The following is a 22,442-nucleotide window of genomic DNA, read 5'->3' on the forward strand; positions in this document are numbered from 1 at the left end:
CACGGCTTAGCACTTGTTAATACGAGGTACTATATAAGTTGGGATGTGGTCTTACCAGTAGTGAGTTGTGCTTAATAATAAAGAGCTGACGGGTCCATTTGCCCAGCCACTTCTTCCTCCAGAGGTATCCACAGATGCGTGACTCCGGCACCGGTCTTAAGCAGGGTTGAGAGGAGCTCCACCGGATGTAGTGAGCTCTGTCCTTCACAAACTCATCATCGTCCTCCTCACCATACGACTCATAGTGACTGCTGTCTGAGTCCACTTTATCTGAGGTAAAGACATGAGGTTTTAATAATACACTCAAAAAATGATTGTGTCAATTCAAATGACACTATTAATCCATTGGAGTCATATGGATTCCTTTTTGGATGATGGATGGGCTTCAAATAATTGGTTACTATTTGATGCCATTACAATGCTAGGAAAAGTAAGGATATTATTTATTATAACTTTATAATATTTTCAGCTGAAGCTGTTTCTGATATTTCTTTTCATGTTTGTTTCATTGTAGTTAGCGTTTGTTCTCACCTGTAGACTCTCTGGCCGGCACAAAGGGTTCTGCTTCCTCATAGCAGTCCTCATCCTCTATACACGGAGGTTGTGAGGGGACAGCAGGACCTACCGACTGAAGACACACACACATACGAAATTTATTTTTATAGTGAGGACATCACTGGTCTGAAAAACATTACCAAACATGACTAAAAATAGTTTAGTTTTATACACACTCCAAACTAAGCTTTAGTTTAAACCCATTAGCCAACCTTGAAGTGCCATTTAACCACATTGAGACGCGCTGCTCAGAGCAATCACACATCATCGAGTGCCCACAACACAGACACCTAAACACATCACCTGAATTTGATAAACATTGTATGTCAGACTTAGACTGAGAAGAATATTTGTGAAAATAATCTTTTCGTATTGAGTTTTGAAATCAGGTTTGGGTTTAAAGAAGGACAGAGTGATGTGTATGTTTTCAGCTGTGGGTGAAAGGGTCAGTCAGTTCATAGTGTTTATGATGGTGGTGCAGATGGTTCTGGAGAAACACAGCTGACAGACAATGGCTGTGGTCTGTACTGGGGTCAGTAATTTGTCGTCGGGCGCTGAGGGCAAATGAGTGCAACTAAAACAAAGGTTTCTGAGAGTTCAAAACAGGAAAGCAAAAGCAGAGAGCACAGAGTAAAGATTTTTAGTTCATAAATCTTGTATTACTCAAGTCGGGTTGTTCAATTTCAATGCATACAACTATACACAATGCTTTTAATATTCAATATAAAAATAAGAAATGTATGTAAAATGTAAAAATATTGTAAAATATGTCAAAGTTATTTGACCAGAAATCTGTTTACAATCTTGACTACATATCCAGGTGGCAGAACTTCTGGTTATACATTACCAATTAGATTTGTATAAGTACCAGATGTACTTTTTTGTAATGGAACATGTGATGTTTAAGTGATAAAATTCATTTAAAGGATTAATAAGTCAATTTTCACTACTAGAGGTCACTATTTCACAATAACAAAGGCAAATGTCAATAAGGTTGCGAAGGAGAGTAGAATGATGGGAGATGTTGTTTTTACCACCCAGAGATGTATGGAATTCACTTAAAGGGATAGTTCGGCCAAAAATGATATTAAACTCATGATTTATTCACCCCCAAGCTGTCCCAGATGCATATGTCCATCATTTTTCAGACAAATATATTTTCAGTTATTTTAGAAAATGTTTTTGTAAATTAAATGTAAAGTTACAGGGTCACATTTTTTATTCACAAACAATGAAGTCTAGTACTTTTCTATAGTACAGTAATTGATGCCATGTTATAAAAACATTTTGTTAACAGAGCTTATTACACGGCTCTCTGGAATGCTTGATTCTGATTGGTCAGTTGAGACATTTGCAGGTTCGTTCTTTTCAAATAATAACCGCTCCAAAATAATAACGCATAGCCGGACTACTTGCACGAGTAAAATCGTTCCGCGCCAAAAAAGATCAATAAAGATTACTGTCTGTTTGGCGCCATCTTGTGACAAACACTCGACAACCACGACAAGACACAGAGAGCTTACTGAGACTGAACTTGACAAAATAGAGCATGACAGCTACGAAGCCAACACACAAAAAAATACAGAATTGGCATTAAAACTTCTCAAAGACTGGCTAAAAGAGAAAAAAATGGAGACAGACAAGTATGAAGCAGAGGATCTTAATAAGGTATTACGATCATTTTATGCATCTGTGCAAAGTTTCGCGGAAGGATAAAAATGTTAATTTAAAACAAATATGCCAATAAAATGTTTCAATTTCATATTCATGTCCAGTTTTTTTTCTTATGTGGCAAGTAGCCGTGTAATAAGCGGGATAATGTAGAGGCAGCCGGTAGTTATTGGGAAATAAGCCCCTTCAGTGTGATACAAGACCCTCCGCTTCGCGTCGGGTCCTGATCACACTGTCGGGGCTTATTTCCCAATAACTACCGGCTGCCTCTACATTATCCCTTACTTAAACAGACATTTCATGAATTTTTTACTAAATTATACTAGCCTTCTTACTTGTCCTTACAATGACTTACACAGAAAATGTATCACCCACAACTGTGACTTTCCTATTTTAATTTATTTGTTTGTTGGATGGTGGGTGTTTAACTCATGAATTGTAAAATGTTAATGAAAATGTTCTTGTCTTTAATCTTTGTACAATTTCATTCTGTCTGTTAACCCCCTCTCATATTTGAGGGGAGGCGTGGTTGTGGTTGAAAGCATGTTCAGCTCTGGGGATCAGATACATATCTGTGAATGAAAGATGAAAGGAGCTTTTGTGTGCCCATGAGTGTGTGAGAGCAAGAGGGATAGAGAGAGAGAAGAAAAACTTAATGTAAGGCTCAAAAACATTTGTAGGGGTGATAGGATGATAAGAACCAAGTATTGAGTTGGCTACAGATCAAAATCATCAAGTGTTAAGAGTGTGACAAGGGTCTTTACAACAACATAGACCAAACCTTTGCAGATCAAACTGCAATGTGTGTGGAAGTTTTTTGTTTTGTTTATACATTCAAAATACTCATCACTCTTAAAATAGCTGGCTTATTTTTGACCCATAATGGGTAAATATTGGACCGAACACAATACATGCTGGGTTAAAATTGACCCAATGGTGGCATAACAACAACCCAACAGGGTCATTTCCAACCCAGCATGGGATTATTTTTTAACCCAGCCATTTTTAGAGTGATGTTTGTGCAATGCAATAATAGTACCTCAGAGGTGCTATAAAAAGATTTGTTGGTTTAACTTAATAAAGTACGTTACCTGGTTCCCTTAAAATTTTAAGTTAATTTAACTAAAAGGAACAGTATGTAAGAAATGTATATCAATTAATCATAAAATGGCCCTGATATGTCACTAGACATTAAGGAATCATTTTCATTTCAAATACTTATATCACTGACAACAGTGGTCCGGCCAGGATATTGTCATTTAAAAAACAGTTTTGCGATTGCAGTACCCGTTTTAGCCACAAGTTTTATGATTGCAGTACCAGTTTTTGCCACAATCCTACATAATGTTCCTTTAAAGGAACAGTAAGTAGGGTTTTAAGTGTTTTATTAATCAAAATCATTGTCTTTATTTATAAATATGTCCTTGTTGGTGTCAAATGACCTCTGCCAGTGGCAGTGCCAGTGGTCTGACTTTTCTTTGTAAGCTTAGAATTTCTTCTCTTAACTTTCATTGAACGGGTAAGTCCAAGGAGGCTTCCATGTCGTTCCGCCGTATTGATAAACTTTAATAGCAGAGAGGGACAAAAAGCACTAGCCTACCAATGCGTTTTCACAACGTGTTTTCATTCAGAACACGTGAACCAGCTGCAATGGACAAGGAGATCAGATTACATAACGGCTACCGTAGTTGCAACACGCATTTGGAAAAGCAAGGCGCTAGAGAGCACTATTCGTTTGAATGCAAAATACAATTTCATCACTAGATGGGGTAAATCCTACTTATTGTCCCTTTAAAAATATTAGTTAACTCAAAAAAGTTAAAATTTTTATTAATTTTAACTAATATTTTTAAGTTAAACATTTTTACAGTGTTGTACCATAGTGCATATTTGTACCTCAAATGTGCATACTGGTACCAAATAAATACATATACAACAATCAGCCATAACATTATTTAGGGATGGGAATCGAGAACCGGTTCTACTTAAGAACCGGTTCCCAGTGAATCGATTCCTTTGAACCGTAAGCATGCCTGCTTAACGATTCCGCTTATCGGTTCCGCTCGTTGCAAATGACGTTACACACACGCTGTGTTGTTTTGGTTTAGAACGCAGCAAACATTGCATCGAGGTAGAACGATCCAAAGTTTGGTTATATTTTGTGGTGGGCAGAGCGAGGCTTCGCGAAACACTGAAACAGTTGAATCAGTAACTTATATTTCACGCAACATAAGACAATACGGTCGCGTTGCAGGACTGTCGCGTGCTTGATACACTATACACAACACCACCAGTGAGTCAAGCACCAGCGGAGCTAACGGGACGCCATCTGAAGGTAATGTGTTAATGTTAATGTGAGCGCCATTTCATTATGTAAACTTTTACTATACGGATAATATCCGGTGTCATTGTCCATCAAATTGCTGACGGCCAGAGTCTGGCTGGCTCTCACACTGGCTCAGAGAGATTGCAGAAAGTATCTCGTGGACCTCTAGCTACTCCGTTTATAGAGGCAGGGAGGAATAAAATGACCGAGGCGAGGATAAACACATTTCACCGAGCAGTAGAGGTGGACACTACTCAAGTATTTCTACTTAAAAGTACATTTTCAAGTATTTGTATTTTATCAGTGTTTTTGTATTTTTTCGAAAACATACATTCCAAATATTATCATAATTTTAACTCCACTACATTTCATAATTTCAAGTTTTTGGTTTATATTTAATATTTAAGTACATTAAAAATCTAGTAATGTTTTTTACTTTTACTTAAGTAAAAAGTACTTTTACTCAAGAAAAGTAAAAGTACACAATTTTTATGTAATTATGTATTAAATCAATTTTAATATGCAATATAAATACACAGTATGATTCTATGCTTTAGAATGTAGTGAACATTTGTTAGTAAAGTAAAGTAATTTTTTCCAAGACAACACTCTGATAAAGCACAGATGCTTGGAAAATGAAACTAAAATACTGAAGTAGTGTCCCCCTCTGCCGAGCAGTGACTAAGTTTGTGGTAAAGGGTTTGCATCCGTTTACCACAGTAGATGCCTCTGCATTTCGGTAGGTTTATTTGCTGTATTTTGTCCAGCATCATGTCTTTAAAAGAAAATAACAAATGCATGCATGACCAAAAGTTGCAGGTTTTATGTCAGTCTAGTTCTGTTTTATTAATTCCTAGTCCTATCACATTTACTGGTTCATGAGGTTGCTACACATAATGTGTGTATACTCTGTTCTGTGTCTTCTGAACAGATATTAAAGCGAGTTTATACAAACATACAAATTTGTACTTATTCCCTCACCCAATGAGAATCGATAAGAGAATCGATAAGGAATCGGATCGATAAGCAACATCGATAATGGAATCGGAATCGTTAAATTCTTATCAATTCCCATCCCTAACATTATTACCACCTGCCTAATATTGTGTAGGTCCCCCTTTTTCCCACGAAAACAGCCCCGACCCGTCCAAGCATGGACTCCACAAGACTTGAAGCCCAGGATAGGTTTTTCAGAAGATAGCGAAGACATCCAAGGACATCAAAGAATATATAGGGCCCTATTTTAACGATCTGAAACGCAAGTACGAAGCGCAAAGCGCAAGTGAGTTTGTGGGCGGGTCTTGGGCGCTGTTGCTATTTTCCCGGCGTGAGAAATAACTCTTGCGTCGGGCGCAAATCAATAAGGGGTTGGTCTGAAGTAGGTTCATTATTCATAGGTGTGGTTTGGGCGTAACGTCAAATAAACCAATCAGAACGCTATCCAACATTCCCTTTAAACGCAAGGGCGCAAGTTCCATGGCGGGTTGCTATTATTATGACGGATTTACCAGGCGCACGCCAGGAGCGGTTTACAGCCGAGGAGACCCACGTTCTTGTAAGAGCAGTCAAAGGCAGAGAAGTTGTTTTGTATGGGGATAGGAGAAACCCGCCCAAATCAGCGTGGGTTAAACAGGCGTGAGAGGAAATAGCCACAGTCTCATCAGCTGGCATCCCCATCGTTGCTCCAAGTACAATTATGTCAGGAGACGGGGGAATCCCAAGCTTGCCAGCATAAATCGGGCACGCCGTGTAACGGGAGGTGGATCTGCCTCTACACAGCACCTGACGCCAGCAGAGGACATCGCTGCGTCCACCCTCACCGCTGAAAGGGTTTGGGGGCTTTGAAATCGGACCCAAGAAACGCAAGCAAGGTCCAACCCCAAAGTACACTTACTCAAGTTCATATACATTAAGGTTTCTTATGAAAACATTTTAATTATTATTTACATAAAAAACATAATACAGCCACACAACAAACTTATGAAAATATTTTAATCGTTATTTGCATGAGAATTTTTTAACGCAGCCACACAATAAATAAAAACTATCACCACAATGCTCACCACTATGATTCCTCTTAGCTCATGTGTTAATATTTTTTATTGTAACAATTTATGATTTGCAAAAATAACTGTTGCATCTGTGTAGATTAGATGCAAAGTGTGTGCGCGTTGTGCACGCTATACATTATGGTCAAGCATGCGCCCTTAAAATAGCATAATGAACAACGCGCAACGCGCCACTGACTTTAAACTTTTTTTTTCTGGTCAGTGGCGCAATTGTTTTTTGAAACTGCAAAATAGCACCAGGGATGGTTTGCGCCGGAACACGCCTCCTTTTTTGCGCTGAACCGCCCAGGGAGCGCAAGTTCATTCCCTAGTTTGCCGACGTGCGTCTGTGGAGGGAAAAACCCGCTGTGCGCCGGAGCAAAATACGAATGATACATGCGTCACTGACAAAGTCAATTGCGCTGGCTGCAAGATAGGGCCCATAATGTTTTAGAAACGTATGTTGTTTTCAAGAAATTGAAATAAAGTTATTTTCCCAATAGAATTTCATTCACCAGATTATAATGAGAGTTTTATTTGATCATTTTTATGCTTCCCCAGTTTTTCTGCTTCTAACAAATCAACTTTGAGAAAAGTGTCAGGAAACTCGACCGCTTTTGTCCTGAATACTGTGAGGGGGTGGTCTGTGAGACGGTGGGCGAGTCTCTCTGCTGTCATTCAAATGCGAGCGGGAGTAATTATGAGTGTATATGGACGCAAACTAATATTATGTCGGAGTCTGCTGCCTGTTTAGCAAGTAAACATGCTGCACGGAGTTTTCTATGTGTGTATGTAAGAGCTTTCTCTGAATTTTCAGCGCAATTGATGAAATAGGATCGCGCAACTTTCAAAACGAAACTACGGAGATCAGCGCCACTTTAGTTTTATCAATGAAAGGCTAAAAATAGTGCTGTACATCGTGTGTTCACAGCAGAAGTCAGAAAAATGCGTAAAACTTGTGTTTAGTACCTCAGATTAGATTAATGGGCGGAGGGAAGGCGGTCGCATGTGGCTGTTCGAACACATTCGACCAGATATGCGTTTACACTACAAAAGCAATCCGATCGAAAGGGGTTTCGACTACCTCTGAATGTGGTCGAAAGTGGACGCATTCAAAACATTTTGAACACCGTTTACACCTGGCAATTAACGTCCACTTGTGATCCGATCGACAAAACGGCATGTTAATGCCGAGTGTAAACAGCCTCATTGTTACTGCCTCAAGTGACAGCCAGAGACGATTCACCATGGACATTTTAAGAGAGCTTGAACTCTACAATAACATATTTAAACATGTTTTTGGGACAGGCGGCAGAGGCAGACGGGGGTGTTGAACTCTTGTTTAGGCTGTAAAACATTCACGGCACATTCCACATTTCCCCTTTACACAATCAGAGGCGATCTGTCTTACACAAACCATGATAAAACTTAATGAAAACGCCTTTTGCCGTCATCCCACATGGAGATCTTACAGACACTTTAAGACGTACTCTGATACATGCAGGTCATTTCAACCCAGTCAAAGTGATCTTACTTAGTTACCTCATGAAGTACAGAAGGAACCAATCAAAAAGCTTGTAAAATTCCTCCCACCTTTCTGTTACCCACATCTACACACAGAAACCAATCTTATGGACTATTGAGCGAAATAAAAGGGGCCCATATCTCAGAGGCCGTTTTAAAAAAACAAGAAAATCTACAGGTGTGCAAAAGAGTGTGTTTGAGAGAGTGAGTGTGTTTTATATCTATTACCAAACAGCACTGTGATGGTACCATGGTACTTTGATGGTTCTACCAATAATAATACTCCAATAATTAATAACTATTATCATATTCATTTTACATAGCACTAACATACATGAGGTCCCTGAAATGGCCAACTATGAACAATCCAAATCACCCATACATGCTCAATTCGTGGGCTCGGTGCATGGATACTCTTGGGACGGAGCCTGTTTGGTTGGCATGGAAACCCCACGATTTTGGCGTACACTTGGCGGGTGACCTCATCTCTCCCACGAGATCCTCCTTGCACCATCCAACTTCCTTCCCATGTGTGTGGTTGTCCTATCAGTTAATCTCAGTATCACTCCATCACTGTCTCTATCACGTAGACAACGATAATTATTCTCCCAAATATCCACTTCCTCTATGCTCCATCCCTTCTACCCAATCACGTCGCAGCACTGGGTCAGAGATGGGCCTCCCATTTAAACCTGGCATTTCCTGTCAAAGATATTGCCCTCCCCCTCACTTCCTTTACTTCAATCTTTTTCAAACAACCTTTTGATTTTGCTCAGGGCTCTGGAATTGGGTAACTTCCCATTACATTTAATTGCTGTGATCTAGGAAAGCCCAAGATAGGTTTTTCAGAAGATAGCAAAGGCATCCAAGGACGTCAAAGAATATGTCATGTTTTAGAAACGGATGTTGTTGAATTTTCCGATAGATATTTCATTTACCAGGTTATAATGAGAGCTTTGTTTGATCATTTTATGAGAAATACTATTTTATAATCTTATTAAAAAAGGTGGTAACACTAGGGCTGTGACGGTTGTCATAACCATCGCGGTGGTGCAGGGCCATCATGGTGGTGAAGTGCAAACCGTGGTGGTGTGCACGTCACAAACTATAAAATTTAAAAAAGTACAATCTCTCCCAGCGAGATGTCTTAAAGTTAGTTCGTGTGAACGCAAATGCCAGCATACTTACTCTGTGTCTCAATTTGTTCCCTAGCTCGCGAGGTGTTGAATCAGTATATCGTGTACACAGGTTTGGGCACTGGTAAGGACTCCAACTCATTTGACATTGGGACACTGGCTGTGACGTGGCTGCTTAAGCGCCTTGTGACCTCTCACAGCTGTTACTCAGTACAACCGGCAAACCAAAATCTCTCTGACTTAATTTAAAACAGTACATTGTGAAAAACGCTGTCATTATTCTCTTACATAACCATGCATAAAATTGGAGGAATATAATTAAATTTTAAATATAAAAGATTGACCATTTTAAATAAATATTATTTTGGGGTCCCTTTCTGTCTAGCGATTTAAAACTAAAACAAATGTTTGTCTTTATAAAATTTCTGTCGCATTTCATAAAGTTTATTGAGTTGGCTGATGTGATTTTCGGTTGGAGAGCTTCAGAAAAGGTCAAGTGATTTCCGGTAAGAGAGCATAGTCAGCATTGATGCTCACTGGGTTTTGCATTGCATTGTGGGAATTTTTATTGAATGAAACATTCCAGTGCACCGGAAGGAGTCAGTGTGTTATTTGCAAGTGGAAGCAACTGACATTAGTGATGACTTGTTGGTTTGGGGGCGGAACAATGAGGCAAGATATTTTCTCTTGATCAAGGTTGTGAAAAAGTATCAATCTGCGTTACCAGTACACGTTTTCAGCACGACTGGAAACATTATAACCTCAATAATGTTCCTCACCATGCAGAAAATGTGAACGTGTCCCTTTCCGCCTTTTCCAAGCGCTAACCTCTCCTGAACGTCATTGCCGTTTCCAAGTAACAAGCATTGCTTAAAGTTGTGAAGAGCACCCACCGGCGAAAAGGCAATCGGCGCCTATGAACCATAGACTGTAAAAAAAAAAGATGGACGACCCAATGTTGCCTCCTACCATTTAAATGAATTTAAGCCAAAAATGGTCGCTGCCATGTTATGTAAAAATGTCAGTTTGGAGCCAAGGCACACGCAGAAGGATTCATCTGTGGAGCCAGAGACGGAGAAGCGGTATCAAACGCTCATGTGCCCAATTCAACCACATCAAATCATAATGACACGCCCCGTTTCTATAGCATCTAATTACTAGCTAAAATAAAACTTAGCACAAAATTAAACAACTGAACATATATCAGCGTTATAACAACTACCTTAAAGGACCAAAACTTTTTTTGGAAAATTTTATTGGAAGTGTAAATCATTTTTTTATTTGAGCAGAATCCCATTTCTTTGCCTGGAGAGAGCGGGGTTTATGATTTGTACTGCAGCCAACCACGTGGGGGGCGAACAAAGAGCCAGCGGCTTCACTTTTCAAGACGTATGAGGCACACCCGCTATGAACATGCACATTTGTTAAGAAACTAAAATCTGATACTCGCTTACATTTTTTAATTTCAAATTATATGTATGCATTATATATAAGCCTATATGCATCAATGTGTGCATGCACGCATGCGCGCACACACACACAGATTCTATAACCACCACAACGTGCCACCATGCCACCGTTACAGCCGTATAGGTAACATTTTATTTTACAGAGACTTTGTTAAACACGTTATATGTAACTACTATAGTGATAACAGTAAGTTATGCATAATTATATGCATGTTACTCTATAGTCAGTTAATGTTGTTAATCGTTATTTCTCAGTACTTTAAATGTATAATTGCACTATTACAGTGACACCGTAAAACAAACGTTTGGTACAAAAAAACAGAAAGACAGCCTCATAACAGCATGTACTGTTGTGAGTGCCTCAAACAAATGACAGATTTTTTCTCATTTAGTTTCATTTAGTTTTATTCTTAAGACATCCAAAGAATTTCACTTTGGGATTAAACATTTACATTCTCATAATGATTAATTATGAGTCAACAAAGGTTCATCAAACCACTTAAAGGAGGAAACTATAGTGCAGACGCACAAACTACACAAACAAAACATAAATTGCCCAAGTCAAACTCCCTAACATTCTTGTTGTTCTGTTAGAGAAACAAATTTAGTACAAATCCAACTCTCCTAACCACTATCTTAAAAGTAAAGTGTGCCATTTCTGCACCACTAACATCATTAGATGGAATTGTAACCGGTTTCCTCAACATTATTCTATCTCCCATTGGTTGACAAGCAATTACACCATTGTCAAGCTAATGTCCCTCTGTCAGACTGGAATATTCAAACAAACATTTTGAAAATCTGAATAGCACCATTTATAAAACGGTTAGTTGCAATCCTTGATTCTGATTGGTCAATAGCTGTGCTTTATTCATGATAAAACATGGCTATGACCGCTTAACCCAACGGTTCTATTTATCACTGCGCCCTTAGCAAAGACAGGTATCAGTTTGAAAAACGGTTTGTTGTTTTAATTAGGGATGCACCGAAAATTTTCGGCCGAAAATGGGCCGAAAGACTTTTATCACCGAAACAATACGGCCGAAATGTTGTGATGACGCAAACAGAAACCACGACCTGCACGTGCTTGTCTGAAGCAACATGTATGCAGCGTGGATGTATTTAACCGCAAAAAGGCGCTAAAGTACGCACAGATGCACATGCGGTTGTGTCCGGTCCAGACGTGATCATCACAGTGAGTACGCCCTTTAAAGATCAGAACTCTTGATGTGTAAACTTTAGAGAGAGTGGCGCAAATGTGTCTCATACTGTATAGTCCATTAAAATACATGTGCCGAATAAAGCAATGAAAAACAACGTAACGTGTTGTTGCTGCGCTGTTTAGGATTCGCCTTCGTTCTCTGTGTGCGCGCGCGCGTTTAAGTGCCCTCAATAGTGCACACACGAGTGACACGCAAACAAGCGAACGTAAAATCTTTCTGTTATTAACAGGGCACATATAAACAAAATTAGCTCCAAAGTATTCTTTTTCTAATAAAAACATTTGTTTATGTCTTAAGTGTATGTATAGATTACAGTCATAAACCAGTCTCTGCTTATTTAAAGAGACTAACCTCAATTAACCTACTTAAGTCTAACAAAGAGACAAATAGCTCTAAAAATAATAATATATTTAATTTATACAATAAAGACAGTGTTATGACTCATTTAATTCGATTTCTGTACCTAATGCTAATGTAAGCCCTTATTAATGTGCTGCTTTGTTCTTTTTTATAAATGTTTGTAATTTCTTTATTTGTTATTAGATTTTCCCCACCCCCTTTTTGCTGATCTGACAAATAATCCGATCCTTGCCTCAAAAACTGTAATGTGATCTGAACCGTGAGTTTTGTGAGCTGTCACACACCCCTAGTAAAGTTAGTACACAGTGATAGCCATAAATGCATTTGTACTAATAATTGGCATAATAATTTATTTCGGTGTTTCGGTTTCGGTTTTACGGCCTTGGTTTCCCCATTTTCGGTTTCGGCCAAGAATTTTCATTTCGGTGCATCCCTAGTTTTAATTTGAGCTTTTGGGCATAACAACACCCTTCACGATACAAAACAGTACTTAACACAGTAACGTTAGCTCAGGTGTAGTTTTTGATACCCTTTAGCAATGATCTGCTGAACCCATCTATAGTTTGTTTTTACATGTACAGTACATGAACATGGTTGAATGCACTGCCTTGCAAAGCATAGTTTATTTGACTTGTACATGTACAAAGATGTTCGACACATATGCATTGCTAAATACTACCATCTATACACGCATGCGCAGCCTGTCGTACAAAGTTTGCGCGGTTACAAAAATCCATCTGTGCGTGTGTATGCAGACCCTCGCATATGCATAAAACATGAACTATAATTCTAGCTTTAGACAACACACCCATATGACCATGGACCGATAGTAGATCAAAAGTGTTAACCACCCATCATTAACGTCATTTCAAACAAAATCAGACCAAACAGAACTTCACTTTCCTAGTTCTGATGCAAATACAGCCTCGTTGTAAAGTGCTACACTAAAAGCTTTTCTAACATCCCAAATATGACACACTTTCAGCTAAATCTCATTGTGTCTACTCGACAGTTATGAGCTTTCATCATGTTTATTTCTTTACAGTCTTCTTCAGTTTTTACTATCCTATTGCGTATATATGGTTGCCTGCTTCAAAATGCTTTGGTTACTAAGAGGGATTTGAGCTTTGACCTTCTGTCTTGCACAACCTTTGGGTGAGCTGAGGGGGCAAGACGGAACGTAAGGGTGTTCAGAAATTGGGATGCACTCATCAGGAGCCCACAACACAAGCTTGGGTTCAACCCTAAAGCTTTGGGCCTCACAACCGCTAGTGTGCAGCCTGCTGATCTGCCCTGTTATTATGGCTGCAGAACTGGTGTCGCTTAAAATACACATCACAGAGCGAGTACACACTGCAGTGTGCCCTACCGTATACATTACAACACCATCAAACACTGGTGTTCTCATCACAGTCCAGCATGGTTTTAATGGAAAATATATTATATATACAGTACTGTAAGTCACATTTCTCATACATGTATTAATTTATATGCATGTGCTTCCTTCTGTATACATTACAGCAATATCATAAGCTACCATTCTATATGGTACAGCGGACATACAAAAAGAATCTTTTATTAGCATATGCAGCCAAGAACCAAAAATAACTTGGGTGACATCTGCATATGGTGGCTGTAAATACTTTTTCACTACATACATACAGTATGTGCAATACTATATATTTTTACAGGTTGGTGTTTGACTATTTGACGTATTCGTCTTAAGGACCCTGGCAGGGGTAGGCAATGGAGTGACGACGTCCTGCAGATTTTGGTTCCAACCCTGATAAAACCTTGCCTACCTGTAGTTGGCAGGTGACTCTTCAGACCTCGATTAGTTGTTTATTTGTGCTTGATAAGAGCTGGAGCTAAACTTTGCAGGACATCGGCACTCCAGGACCGACGTTGTCTACCCCTGCACTAAAGCAAGTGCTGCTATCTTTGTTTTTCCACATCATGAATCACCAAGAGGATAAAAACTGGAATGCTATCTTCTGATAAATTCTTGTCATCACGACACAAACACACCCAGAGACCTTGACGTGCAGTTGTTTGCAATATTATTTGTCTGGAATCCTCCAAAAATGCAGAATTTAAACAGTACCCCTACACACACACAAATCCCACACCATTCATTCCTGTGAATGGAGAAGGAGTCTATTCAGATAATGATGATGCAATCATATGTGAATATGTCTGTGTGATTGAATTTTACAGGCTAAAAACTATTGACAAAAAAGCTAACCTTAGGGTACAAACAAACTACACTTTATTTAAAACATGCTCCCTACTCCGTGGATGAATCTCCATTCACAGTTTTCAGGAATTTTTTAGATTTTTATTCAAGAGACCACGTCTGTAGTTGACCTTATTTAAGGCATTTAACCAAAACCCATTTAAGAAAACCAACAGTTGTTTCTTATCGTCTTATCGTGATACCTCTGAGTTGTCCTAGATGCGACTCGACGCGGCGCTGAGCTCCGTGTCCGGTGTGCGACCCCCTTAAGTCACAGAGAGAAAGGAAACGCTCTTTATCTAACAGATCAAGCTACAAACCCCACGCCCAAAATCAACGGTCCGCCTAGATGGACACATGATCCTAAACGCGAGGATTTTTACCGGCACATCGATGTGGACAACACGGAGGTATCGTACACCGGAAGTGCACATTAAATAGTACGAGCTTAGTCAGATAATGTCTACTTCAAAATGGAAAATATACATTAGCAGCCAATGTTAATCGTTCATGATTTGGGACAAATATGATGTTATTTAATGTTAAACTATGTGAGTGACGCAACAGGGATTTGACCAACTTCCTGAGTCAAAGCTGTGCGCCGCGGACAGGCGCCACCTGTCGAGCCGGTGTGCGTATACTCATAGAAAACAATGTGTTTGTTTTTTTTAGAACGGCGCTGCGCATCCCGTGTGCGACCCCCTTTACTCTCTCTACAGATAAAAGTTTGGTGACAAAACTTATGCTAGGTTACCACCAATGCCGTGGCTAATCTAACATTTTCACCAAAAAAATAAATAAAAAATAGGTACTTTTTAACCACAACTTCTCGTCATGCACTAGCCTTGTGATGCGCCAGCGTGACCTTACGTATTACGTAATCATGTTGAAAGGTCCACTATTTTGAGAAAAATCCTGGATACACATCTTGGAAGACATGGGGGTGAGTAAATAATCTGGATTTTTTTAACTAAAAGTGGAGTAATCCTTTAGAAATCTAATTCAGGTTTCAGGTAAATGTCATGTATTATGTACGAAACAAAAAAAATCTCACCTGTAAGAATGTGTCTATTTCCAGACCATATAATGTAAACGTTGTCTGGGTGTCAGTTTTACTGCATAAATATTATATTGTTATGACTCACTGTGGGTTGCAGCCATTCGGTCGAGGAAGCCGAAAGAGCTTCTTCAGCCTCAGCGGTGGTGCTTTCCCTGAGATCACCTGGTCCACCAGACGGACAGTTCATAATCATGTACTCCGCATCTTCTGCTACATATAAAACACACATACCATACCTATTAACCAAAGAAAACCAAAGTTTTTATTGCTCTTCAGAAATATGCATCCTCTGATCTTCACAACATTAAGCTTCCTCTGCAGTCTCAGCAACCATGATATCTGCCTATTATTTCAACATATTTACACATCAACAACAATTCATTATATTGGAACTTGGCCTGCTGCTTTGAGGAACAACACTGTGAAACGGAACAAAGATGTTAGCCGATCATAAAAGAAGTCATTTACATATAGAAGTCTTAAAGGTACCCAAACAATAACAACATTAAAAAAAGGTTTAAAAAATCTTTTTTTTTTGGTGCAGGAAAGCTTGACTAAAATTTGACTAAGTAGACTACGATGAAAAGCGTATAATAAATAGTTGAATTAAGTAGGCCATATCAATGCATATCCACCGTGATGATGCACAGGCCAGACTTGGCTTTGTCCCACAGAGATGAGGTCACAGTCAGGACAGCACAGAATAGCTAGATTTTCTCAGACAGAGGAATTTACAAGCCAGAGAGAATGGGGAAAAAGTAGCAGTCTTTGAATTTAACATCTGTCCCTCATAACCTCTCCATGACCCAGCGCTGACTCCTTTATACAGAAGTGTCCAGCAAATGCCTTGCATTCAGATAACTGCTAATAAATCTGTGCACCTGCAGGTGGATATGAAGTATGTTCAAAGATCAGGAAAGTAAAAGCTGAAAGTAAGTATATATGATTGACGGAGTGATTGACGACTGGCCTTTAAATTATTTGAAAACAATTATTTATGCATTATTAAAAATAATTAAAAGGACCGGAGTCAATTATTGACTGGTCAGCTGTGCATTTATTGAAAAATTATCAACACATGTGAAACATTTCTCAGCCAATCCAATGAAATTTAAAGACTGGACTTTTTTCCTGTTTAATAAATATATATACCGTATATCGACAACCATCCAGAAATTACAGAGATATGATTTTTGTTCAATATTGCAAAGCCCTAACTGTGTGGGTGGGTTCCTCCCTGCTTCTACATTAAGGGGTCCTTGGCCTGAAAAAGGTTAAAGACCTCTGTGCAAGAAGAATATTGAAAACTGTATATGCTTTTATATCTGAACTGATTTTTTTAACAAATGTCAAGTTATTTGCAATCCTTGTATCCAAGTATTTAATCATTTTATATTTAATCATCATTATAGTTCAAGGAATAGTTCACAAAATATGAAAACTCACCCTGATGTCTCATGACCAGATGACATATTTGTGTTTTAATCACAAGACGCTGTCAACTTCTATGTTTACAATAGCAGGCATATAATGTGAATTAGTTTAATGATGATGTATATCTGCTTTTAGGAACTTCATCACATTGAGATAAATGGTTTTACAAAATGATTGTAAGAATGAAGAATGAATGTCAAATGAAGAATGAAAGTCATATACATCTGGGATCACATGACGGTAAGTAAACTATACATTTTCAAACTTTGCTGAACTATAAGATGCATAAGACTCATCCATTGAGAGCTACATTAACAACCCTTATCTATTCACATACAGTACTTACACATCATTTACAAATCACTTGACAGACAGATGAAAAGTTACCTGGTGTGTCCTTGTTGTCCTGTAGTTTATAGAGCAGCTCTGAGATGGATTTTTTCTGGGCCTGAGCAATATAGCTGAGATTTTCACTGTCCAGAACCAACAGGAACGCCTGCAGGTCCGAAACCAGCCGGGCCAGCACTAAAAAACAGAAAGAAAGCAAATATCAATCAGAAAACAAAGCCTGCAGTATATGATAAATATGCCCAAATGCATATGAATGTGAAATACATATATACATTATCTTCCAAGTAACCTGTCATAACTATAGCTCGTCATTCCCAGAAAACAACTGCATTCAATTTATTTAACCACTAAAATAAACAGGTCCAAGTACTGCTGATCGAATTAGTTTTTGCATTTCCAAATGCAAGCTCAGTACATAAAAGACACTGACATTGCTACTCAAGCGGTTGACGTGTTCTTCTTTTTTGGTTTTCTCAGCTAATTCCATGTGCTTCATGTTTTGCATTGTTCATCCTAAAGTGACTTTATAACAAGGTTAGAGTGCATTCCTGTAGCTAAACCCATATCCAAATTGGACAAAGTGATATGTGCAGGCTTTAAAAGGTTTTTTTGTATTGATTTTTTTATGCACATTCCTCTACAGAGCGATAAATACAAACAATCAAGATTGAGAAAGTCTGAGCAGTATTGTTTAGATATATGAAGTAGGTTTATAACTATAAGCAACCCTGGATGGTTTCTTCAGAAGCACACACGTTGCCGTGGTTATGCACCTGGCCCAAGGTTAACTTCTGGTCTGTGCTTGTTTATCTGTCTGGCTAGCGGCTAAAATGACCTCTGGAACAAATACGTTAAAAATAAAAAGTTTTGGTTTGCAAAAGACGAGACCGTGAGCATGGATCTCGGCTGTGGCAGCCAAGCAAAAATTGAAGGATATGTAGCTAACATTGTATACATCATTTTACACACGTTAGCTCAGCAGTTGATACACTTTAGATATGATTTGGTAAGATAATTTACTAGTTATTGATTATTGCTTGTTATCAGACATAATCTACTCTAGAAGGAAGTTATTAAAGTCTACAGGAAATTAAGTTTGGGCCACAAAAGCTGCTTGTTTATGTTGTTGCCGCTAAAACTGTCTATAAAGCGGCAACGTTTTTTAAACTTTGTTGGAGAAGCTTTAATAAACTCAGTATCTTGAGCAGCACAAACACAGTTTTGTAGGTTGCCATGGTTGAAGTAATATATTAATGCGTACCTATTCAGGGTTTCCCGCAGCACTTTTCAGTTCGGGCGGCCCACCTAAGCTGGGATACCCTACCACCTTAACTAGGTCGTCCAAAAAAAAATCCACCAAACCCCACATGGCCGAAATGAGAGAAAGACATGGTCTGTCACTGTCTGAAGGATAACTAGCCTGTTGATAAAACATTTAATTCATTAATAATCTAGTATGTGTTCATTTTCTGTCATAGTTTCTTCAAAATTGAGTTTTATTTGAGTGTTTTAAATAAAAATATTTTTATTATAACGCATACCCCCGCCCCTTTGATTGACACGCCCCCGGCCCGCCCACCTGCACAACCCTACCACCTTAACTAACAAATTTTTTGCGGGAAACCCTGCTATTTGCAAGTCGTCACCACTATCACAGATTTACGTTTTTATAGATTACACAGAGACAACAAGGAGTCGTTTCAAAAACGTTTAAACTCATCTTTAAAATGTGCGTTTTGAAGACCCGAAAACTCTATTGCCGTGTAAACAAACAACCAAACGGTGTAAACACTTGTTGATTTTCAATAAAGCTGTAATATCTAATGACTAAAGAAGGAGGAGAGTTCTTTACCTGTTTTATAATGTTTTGGTGAGGTCTGCTCTCTGTCTTGCCCTTATTATGCTGCCTCCAGACAAACAGTCCACTGTTCAAATCCTTACCACAGTAAACATACAGAGACTCTACACACTGTGTACATTACACAGACACACCATCAGTGGACCTTTGTAATGCAGTCAATCCCTGCGCTCTCTCTCTCTCTCTCTCACTCACACACTTTCAGTCTGATCAATTACTAGTGTTATAACGTTTGATAGTATTTTGGCATAGGAATCTATCATAATAATCTATTAGATTCTATGTTTTCCATCTCGTTTCCTTTCACCGTTATTGAAAATAAGTGGCAACGTAAAAGTCCATCACAACACATCATTAACATCTCTCTTTTAAAAGCCCTTTACACAAGCCAGCTGTTGTGATCGGGCTGAATGGCCTTTTGAAAAGATCTTTGTAAGGGAACCACATAAGGACCTACATGAAGCTTGTAAAACACAACAAATGATTTAGCACTTATTTAAAGATTACAGTTTACCGCTTTCACAGTAATCCGTGTCTGTTAGCACTGAGAAAATCTAACTAACAAAAAGCTTCATAAATATAAATAAATTATATATATATATATATATATATATATATATATATATATATATATATATATATATATATATATATATATATATATATATATATATATATATATATATATATATATATATATAATATATATATATATATATATATATATATATATATATTATAAGACTATTAATAGAACCCGCCAAAGCACATTCTATTAATAGTCTCATTTTTAATATTTATGTATTATAGTTTTTATATTAGTTTGGCCTTTTTTATGCATGTTTACATTTTAAACAATGATAAATAATATCAACAAGTAAAATAAAATAAGTAATACACAAATGTTTTGAGTAGACTTATCAAAAAGCCCTGCAGCTTGTTTATCCATTGTGGTAGCCCTTGCTCACAAAAAGGTTGGAGACCCCTGATCTAAAGTTTATTTGCAAAAATACAGACCGAAACTATGAATTATTTTGTTCACATTTTGTTGAATATGAACTCTCTGGGACAATAATGTCCAACTAGTACTCAATCACGGTTTTGCAGTACGATAATAAAAGTGAAGCCTTTGATCAATTGAATTCCAACTTCCTGTTTAAATAGGAAATTTATCAAAACCAGAAAGAAATGTTTGCTTGTTAAAGGAACAGTCCAACCAAAAATGAAAATGTCTTTTGTCATCACTTACACATTCTCATGTTGTTACAATCCTGGTATACATTTCTTTGTTCTGATGAACACGAATGGAAGATATTTTAAGGAATGTTTGTAACCAAACTGATCATGAGCCCCATCCATAGTGGAAAATATGAATACAATGGAAGTTAATGGTGCTCACGAACGGTTTAGTTCAGGGGTGTCCACTCCTGCTCCTGGAGGGCCGGTGTCTCTGCAGAGTTTTATTCCAACCCTAATCAAACAGACCTGATCCAGCTAATCAATGTCTTACTAGGCAGACTAGATACTTTGAGGCAGGTGTGTTGAGGGAAGTTTTAGCTAAACTCTGCAGGACACAGGCCCTCCAGGACCGACTTTGGACACCCCTGGTTTAGTTAAAAACATTTCTCAAAATATCTTCCTTCATGTTCATCAGAACACAAAAATATTTTACAGGTATAACATCGGAGTGAGTAAAAGATGACAGAACTTTCATTTTTGATTGAACTTTCCTATTAAACCAACAAAAGTTATGGTTCAGCTCTTTAAAACGAGAGATTTACATGCATATCAACATTCACGATGAGAAATGTTACAAACTAGATTGAAGCAGTTATCAGGAAATGATAAATGAGACGCATAAACAATGACGCGCGTGCCGTAGTGAGGCCGCACGTGTATATGGCAACATGAAGGTGGTTTAACTCCTTAAAATGAGGGATTTACATGCAAATCAACATTCACGATGAGAAATGTCAGCAAACTGCACTGGCGCAGATATCAGGTAAGTTAGCTCGTCACTCACTGCGCTGAAACGGAGATGTACCTTTTCTGTCACTGGGGCTGTACCCTAAGTTTTCGTTTGGTTGCTTTACAGGAATACAAAACAAAATACAATTTTGGGTATATTACCGTACCTTTAGGACCTACATTGTTAGAAAAAAGTTAAAATATGTACCCTAGCTGTCATTGGGGCAGCACCCTTTAAAAAGGTTATTGTATGGAACATTAGGTACAGATATGTAAACATTTAGTACCAATATGTATGTTCCATTTTAGATACTAATATGTATTTTTTAAGGTACTAATAAGCTCTCTTTGGTCCCAGTATGTACCTCTGAGGTACTTAAATGAAATCCCTAGATGCAAAGATGTACTTTTTGAAAGGTACAGCCCCAGTGACAGAAAAGGTACAGTTTTGTACCTTTATTTCTGACAGTGTGCCTAGAAGAAAGTGCAAGACTTTAAACACATCACGTGTCTTTCCAGGACCTTGTAGATTCCAGCAAATCATTGGCAGTGTAAATAAAAATAAAAAAATCAAACGATCCTGGAAAAATCCAGGATGCATTTTCTGTGTATTTTCCGGAATGTCTGTGAGAAAAGGGATTTAGAGATGCATATGAAATTTTTCCACCGATACCGATTAAACCGACTTATATCTGCCGATATCAATGCCGATACTGATAGTTTGGTGGTTGTAACTTGCATTAACTAAATTTTGAGGATTCAATGTTTTTGAAACTTTCGTCCAATATCTTCAAATCGTCTAAATTTGTTTTTATCGACCTATACCGATTATTGGTATATTGGTGCACCTTTAATTTAATTTGTTCTTTAAATTATAAAAAAAAGATTCAAACATAAACACTTTAAATCTTTTTCTATAAAGATCAAAGTAAAATTGGTACAATTTCTTTCCATCAGTTGTGTGATCCTCAGTTATCAAAAAGTACAATGACCCTTTCTCTTTTTGAATCCCCTGTTTTTACAGCATCACAGAATGACTTCAAAAGAAAAGCAACCAGACTTCAGAACAAGTGGTTTCTTATCTGACACAAAGCTTTTGTCATTTGCCAAAGGAACAGAATGAAAGGGGATGTGTTTCTTTGACTCTCTTAAGAGAATCATATCTCTAAAAGTACAACATCAGTATCTTTGGCAATCAATTACATTAAAACGGGTTACAGGCC

General features: G+C 38.0%; 1 protein-coding gene across 2 annotated transcripts in view; it reads right to left on the bottom strand.

Moving 5' to 3' along the window:
• LOC135729702 (actin filament-associated protein 1-like 2) overlaps window positions 1-22,442 on the bottom strand; it is a 56,947-nt gene that overhangs the window by 17,656 nt on the left and 16,849 nt on the right. Inside the window, exons 2-5 of one of the 2 annotated variants that reach the window (XM_073816162.1) lie at window positions 17,430-17,567; window positions 15,694-15,815; window positions 532-628; window positions 56-270 (exon numbers count right to left, since the gene is read on the bottom strand). In XM_073816162.1, coding sequence (XP_073672263.1) covers window positions 56-270; window positions 532-628; window positions 15,694-15,815; window positions 17,430-17,567 — 572 coding nt within the window. Of the gene's footprint in view, window positions 1-55; window positions 271-531; window positions 629-15,693; window positions 15,819-17,429; window positions 17,568-22,442 lie in introns of both variants that reach the window. The other variant, XM_065247527.2, reaches the window with a different exon arrangement.

This window comes from Paramisgurnus dabryanus, chromosome 11, assembly GCF_030506205.2.
Source record: "Paramisgurnus dabryanus chromosome 11, PD_genome_1.1, whole genome shotgun sequence".
NCBI lineage: Eukaryota > Metazoa > Chordata > Actinopteri > Cypriniformes > Cobitidae > Paramisgurnus > Paramisgurnus dabryanus.